Source organism: Triticum aestivum, chromosome 7B (genome assembly GCF_018294505.1).
Source record: "Triticum aestivum cultivar Chinese Spring chromosome 7B, IWGSC CS RefSeq v2.1, whole genome shotgun sequence".
Classification (NCBI taxonomy): Eukaryota; Viridiplantae; Streptophyta; class Magnoliopsida; order Poales; family Poaceae; genus Triticum; species Triticum aestivum.
The window spans coordinates 700,014,793-700,021,797 of record NC_057813.1 but is presented as its reverse complement, the minus strand read 5'-3'; the positions used below and the strand labels follow the sequence as shown (position 1 = coordinate 700,021,797).

General features: G+C 46.6%; 1 protein-coding gene across 1 annotated transcript; it reads right to left on the bottom strand.

The window, feature by feature from the left end:
• Positions 1-4,418: 4,418 nt before the first annotated feature.
• Positions 4,419-5,525, bottom strand: LOC123158510 (BTB/POZ and MATH domain-containing protein 2-like). Its single transcript, XM_044576466.1, has one exon. The coding sequence runs from the start codon at positions 5,523-5,525 to the stop codon at positions 4,419-4,421; it is 1,107 nt and encodes a 368-aa protein (XP_044432401.1).
• Positions 5,526-7,005: the final 1,480 nt, after the last annotated feature.

Below are 7,005 nucleotides of genomic sequence, written 5' to 3'. Positions count from 1 at the left end.
CAAGGAGGGCGCGCCAAGGGGGGAGTCCTACTCCCACCGGGAGTAGGACTCCCTTCTTTCCTAGTTGGAATAGGAGAAGGGGGGAAAGAGGAGGAAGAGGGGAAGGAAAGGGGGGGGGGCGCCGCCCCCCTTCCCTTGTCCTATTCGGACTAGGAAGGGGAGGGGCGCGCAGCCCCCTCCTGCCTCCTTCTCTCTTCTCCCTCGAGGCCCATGTAGGCCCAATAACCCCCCGGGGGGGTTCCCGTAACCTCCCGGTGCTCCGGTAAAATGCCGATTTCACCCGGAACGATTCCGATGTCCAAATATAGGCTTCCAATATATCAATCTTTATGTCTCGACCATTTCGAGACTCCTCGTTACGTCCGTGATCACATCCGGGACTCTGAACAAACTTCGGTACATCAAAACTTATAAACTCATAATAAAACTGTCATCGTAACGTTAAGCGTGCGGACCCTACGGGTTCGAGAACTATGTAGACATGACCTAGAACTATTCTAGGTCAATAACCAATAGCGGAACCTGGATGCTCATATTGGTTCCTACATATTCTACGAAGATCTTTATCGGTCAAACCGCATAACAACATACGTTGTTCCCTTTGTCATCGGTATGTTACTTGCCCGAGATTTGATCGTCGGTATCCAATACCTAGTTCAATCTCGTTACCGGCAAGTCTCTTTACTCGTTCCGTAATGCATCATCCCGTAACCAACTCATTTGGTCACATTGCTTGCAAGGCTTATAGTGATGTGCATTACCGAGAGGGCCCAGAGATACCTCTCCGACAATCGGAGTGACAAAACCTAATCTCGAAATACGCCAACTCAACATGTACCTTCGGAGACACCTGTAGTACTCCTTTATAATCACCCAGTTACGTTGTGACGTTTGGTAGTACCCAAAGTGTTCCTCCGGTAAAAGGGAGTTGCATAATTCTCATAGTTACAGGAACATGTATAAGTCATGAAGAAAGCAATAGCAATGTACTACACGATCAAGTGCTAGGCTAACGGAATGGGTCATGTCAATCGCATCATTCTCCTAATGATGTGATCCCATTAATCAAATGACAACACATGTCTATGGTTAGGAAACATAACCATCTTTGATTAACGAGCTAGTCTAGTAGAGGCATACTAGTGACTATATGTTTGTCTATGTATTCACACATGTATCATGTTTCCGGTTAATACAATCCTAGCATGAATAATAAACATTTATCATGATATGAAGAAATAAATAATAACTTTATTATTGCCTCTTGGGCATATTTCCTTCACTTGGTCCAACAAACGTATGGTACTGCGAACACCATGACGCTATCGGTCCTGCGCCTCCTGGGACGGGCGCGGTGCGTGTACGGACGCCGAGGTCTGCGCGGCCTTGCCCTTGGACCTGGCATCACCGTGAGCTCCCTCGTCGATGTCCGTTCTTCCGCCAGCGTCTACCCCACCACCCGTTTGCTCCGGTGGTGATGGGATTGACGTGGACGGAACAGCTGCCACCGAAGTCTTCTTCTTCGGTGGCATGTTGATGGAGAAGATGAAGATCTAGCTCGTGTGAACGCCGGATCAGGTTCACACAACCTCGACGACCCCTACCTGGTGCGCTAAAGATGTCGGGGAGACTGATCCACGAACACCTATGGGACCGGCGGACCGAGCCCCTTTTGGTTCGGCGGGGGGCGGAGATCGCACGAAGAGCAGATCGAGGCGGAGCACACGAGCAGTTTACCCAGCTTCGGAGCTCTCCGGAGAGATAATACTCCTACTGCTGCTTGTCTGATTGTATTGAGTTCTTGCTCGAGAGCGCTGAGTGCTACAGTGCACTCTAGCTGCTAACGAGACCGAGCGTGAGTGTTTTCTGGCTTCGAACCTTCCGAAACCCCCTTCCACTACGTTGCGCATGGGCCTCCTTTTATATGCTCAAGGGGTCACCGACAGGTGGCAACGTAGACAAGGGTAAAAATGGAAAAGGGATAGCGGTTGGTACAACTACTTGTACAGTGTATCCTACCTAACCCTAACGGCAGGGGACAAAGGCATTAAATGCCCGTCTATGTCGCCCAAACAGTGCAGAAAGGGACCGTCAGGGACGCCACCGCTCGCCACGATGGCAATCTTGTCAGCGCCGCTTGCCACCGTGCACCGCTGGCTGCACAGCCTCCTGCCACGCGCACCTGGAAGGGCCTCAGGGCGACACGTTGGTGGATGTGCTGGAGCGTAGGTACAGAGTGGTAGCTTGTCGCGGCAAGAGCCTTGCCGCGGTCGTTGTCTTGTCGCGCCCGGAAGCTTGTCGCTCACCGGGCCTCGCCAGGACGCGTGGCGCGTCGCGGCAAGTTCCTTGAGATGCCTTGGTTTGCCTTCCCGGCAAGCTCCTCTTGCCGAGGCCTTGTCTCTTTGGCGTGAATACTTTGCTCTTATGCCTTGGTTGGCCTTCCCGGCAAGCTCCTCTTGCCGGGGCCTTGTCTCCTTGGCGTGAATACTTTGTTCTTGAATGGCTCCAAAGGAACCACGGAGGACCTTGGCGGTCACCCGGCAAGCCTTGCCGCGGGGTGCTGCGACTGCCCGTGCACAAGTTCGGGATACTAGGGTACCCCTACTCTAGTACACCGACAACGGGGTATCCAGAGAATTGACACTTGACCCCATGCGCACGGGGGTCAGGAGGCCCGTGCGCATGGGGTATCCAAAGAGGGATACCATGAGGACTTCTTCGAATATTCTTATGGCATTCTTCCCACATAAATCCAAGAAGCTTCATGCATCACTATGGGACATTTCTTCATATAGGATTCAATGCTTTTGATGCTCCATAGGAATTTGTCAATTAGTACGAATACTTAGAGAAACATATCTTCATATATATGGACTTTATCCTTGGTTCCATCTAATATCCTTGATGCACCATCTGTGGACAATCCCTTCAAATATATTTCAATGAAAACATTAGTCCATAGAGATTGTCATTAATCACCAAAACCACACTTAGGGGATACATGCCCTTTCAACATGCTTTGATAAACAAATTTGCAATGTTACAAAAAATCCAAATAAAAATATATGATATTGTATAAGATAAAAGTTTGCTTGGTGTTTAGAAAGAAATTTTCCATTGTCCAAAACAAAACAAATTTGCCATGGTCCAAGCAATGATTTTGCCATGGTCCAAACAATAAATTTTCCATGGTCTCAAAGGAAGTTTGACGTTGTCTAAAAAAGTAATTTGCCAAGGGCCATAAAGTGAATTTGCCATGTAAAATGTTTTAACAACTTTGCCTTATATAAAATGTTTTTGTGCATGGCAAGAATTTTATTACTAATATGGTCAAAACTATATTGTGTGACATGGAAAAAGCTAAAAAAACTTTTGCCTTGGTCCAAAAATAAAATGGGCGATGGTCTAAAATTTAAACTTGCCATGGTGAGATAACGAAAACAATACACCGTGCAAAAAATAAATTTGCCATTGTCAAATAAATAGAGTTGCCATTGTCATAAGAAAAGTAATTTTTGATAGTCAAAACAAATATACTTGTCACGGAAAGGCCGCGGTGGTAGTACCCATCTTCATCTGGCCCGGTGCCAGCGCCCAGCATCCTCACATTGGTAGGCTGACCATCAGTAGAGAGGCCCCGACCCCTTCTGCACCGTGGTTCACTACCACACACGGTGGAGCTGATAGTAGCAGCGGCGAACCAAGTAGAAGAGCGAGATGAAGCTGGTCATGTCACAACACAATTAGTGGCAACGCAGATGCGGGATGGCAATGATTGGATCATGCGAGAGAATAAGGGGAATGGGATGGAAGGCTTGGTCAGATTGATGGCTAGACAACACCTGCGTAGGTTTGTAGGGTAAAAAATTAGAAACATATGACCTTTTTTTGGGAGGGGGGGGGGGGGGGGGGGGGGAATGGGGGTTTGTGGAAAAACTCGCCACATGATAGTGGTAAACTTGCAACCCGTGCAAGTCAAAGCTGATGTAGCACGAATAGGATCGCGAGTGGCACACTTAGCAAACTTTTAGGACCCAAATTTGAATTTTCATTATATTAGCACTTACGTTACACCCCTAGAATTGTTCTAGAAATTGTGGTGTATTTTACTTTATAACATACAATTTTTAGATCAATCAATTAATTTCTTGCAGTTTCTGTTTTCTAACGATGCACTACAATCCACAATAGATGTGGTCTTGGTAGCCAATGGCTCACTACTTTGAGAAATGAAATGAGCACTACTTTGGAATGGTAAATGTGATGCTCATCAATAGACAAAAACATCTAATTGGATACTGTTGGTATAGCGTATGTAGAACTTACAATTTTCCAAATCAAATAGACAAAATAATGATCTCAGGTTGCTATGGCATCAAGTGAAGTAACTACTCGGAGAATTTATCTAGAGTGAACATCTAAAATTTTCGAGCCTTGGTTGCCTTTTCCCACATATCGGCAAAGATAGTAGGGCATTCTCTTTTTAGTTGTTGATACCCTTTACTTGCAACCACACCATCCACAGTACTCGAGGAGTTGATAAATTTAATGCAAGCATCTTTGAGCATGCTGCAATTGTACTGGATGGCCAGAACTAATGTTGTCGCCACAGTCTCTTGATCAAACCTCTGGCAAAGTTTTCTCTGGCACATTGACTTCATCCTTTTCATGTCATATTTATCTGCAGCCACAAGTAAATGCCCGAGCATTTCTTCGTACCCACTAGCATTGAGGTCCCTCATCGTAGGCAACGAGTCGGTGTAGATGAAGTGGAGCAGTCCTCTAAAGACACCGGGCTGCATATCTTCAATGTTTTTGACGTGCCTATGCTCGATCCTCTTCGGCCCGTAGAACTCCGCCCAGAAGACCGGCGACCGCAATGCGAGGATGATCTCGTGAGCATGGAATACCTCATTTTGGACCTTGAAACACACGTCAGCTCCCTTTGTAGATCCCAACAATTTACTAAGGTTAGCAACCAATTCGGATGGCGGCACTTGGATGTCACCGACCAACCCAGCTTCCACCTCCTTGGCATCCTTTAATGTGATAATAGTAAGGTTACACGCGATGATGATTGAGTTGTCCCAAATGTATGATGAGCCTTCGATCTCGCACTTCTTCTTGAATGCGACAAAACACCATGCCTCGAGTTTGTCATTGCGAGTGTCGAACACCACAGGAGGTCCGTCGCTGAAGTTTGCGAAGTTGGAAGGCAACACCGGCGGCTGTATTGCTTGATTGACCAGCATAAGATTGTATATCGCCCTCACCTCAATGTTCTTGGTCTTGAGCTGGAGAAAAACTGACATGTAGTCTTTGTTATCCTCGTTGTAGCCTTCGGGGTAGAAACGGATGCACCATTCATGGCCGCCAACAGTAAAGTTAGCGGACTGGATGCAGTTGCCGACACCGAAACCCCGATGAAGGTCGTACCTGTCGATTTTGAAGGAGTGTGTACCATGCACAGTCTCTGGGACGCACACTGATGTTGTCAGCATTGGTGTGTTCTGGGGCGTGGCCATGATGGTCTGTGAGTGCAAATACTAACCGGGAGCAGTGAAGAAGGTGAAATGGCGACTAGGCGATTCGGGAGGTGCGAAAGGGCGGAGAGGTGAGGGTAGCAGAGAGTGGTAGCACGGTAAGGCAGGACAACAAGGATTTGATGATTTGGGATGTTCTCAAGCTTCTTATTTTTGATTTGGACACGTTCATACTTCCTTCGACTATGTGAACATCTATATATAGTGGCAGCGGGATGGAGCCATTAAATCCCCACTTAATGCACGACAAATCTATTTTTTAATGTCTATATTGCAACGTCTATTTTCTAGCCGTTATTATCTAACATCTTTTTTTTTCAAATGTTCATATCTCAGCACTCTGTTCTCCAACGTTTATATCTCACCGACTAATCTCCAACGTCTCTATTCAACAACGGCTATATTCTTACCACTCTATTCTTCAACGTTTATATCTCACCGACTAATCTCCAACGGCTATATTCTTAGCACTCTATTCTCCAACGTTTATATCTCACTGACTAATCTCCAACGTCTCTATGCAACAACGGCTATATTCTTGGCAGTCTATTTTGACTCCAACGTTTATATCTCACCGACTAATCTCCAACGTCTCTATTCAACAACGGCTATATTCTTAGCACTTCGTTCTCCAACGTTTATATCTCAACGACTAATCTTCAACATCTCTATTCAACAACTGCTATATTCCCATAGTCTATACATATCCGCCGGGGTTGCAAATGGAATGAAAATAAACATTAATTGCGTTTGGCTAAATGTATTCCGGCTTTGGATTTTTCAATTGGTACTCGCCAGTCCCCAATACAACCACTTTTTTTAGATGAAAAAAATGATGGGAAAAACTTGACTCAATTCCCGCACACCTCCGCATTGTCTGAAATCGCTTCACTGCATCTCGAAAATAAGAAGGGGAGAGGAGAAGAGCGGCGGCGCCCCTCACCAAAAAGAAAAAGAGCAGCGGCGCCCAGGAGCTCGACACCGGCGGTTGGCCAGGAGCTACCCCACGCATGAGGCAACCATAGGCTTCGAAGTGCATTATGGGTCCACGGGGCTCGATGACGGCGACCACAGTCCTCCATGCACGCGACACCTCACTCTGGAATGGATCTGCGGCTCCGGGATCTGCAGTAATGTCGCCAGCCATGAACAGGTCCTCGACGCACCCCTTCTAGCACATACCTCGAACTCGAAGGCCCAATCGATGCAATGCTAGATTCCAGTCACTGAATCCCACTGAATCTGTAAGAACGCTGAATGTTGTTGCTGGTGAGTTTTATTCAGAGAGGAATTTTCTGCTGCTAGTGCTTCTAATGCTGGTTGCTGATGTGCTTGCTGCTATATTGTCCTAGAAAAGAATTGTTGCAGCCATTAAGTGAACATTTTTGTTGTGGTGGTGCATTCCTCGAATCATTCGAATGTGTTTGATTGCTGTATAGACACGTGAATATAGTAATTGGGT

Coding starts and splice junctions, on each gene's coding strand:
- LOC123158510 (XM_044576466.1), bottom strand. CDS start 5,525: ATGGCCACGCCCCAGAACACACCAATGCTGACAACATCAGTGTGCGTC.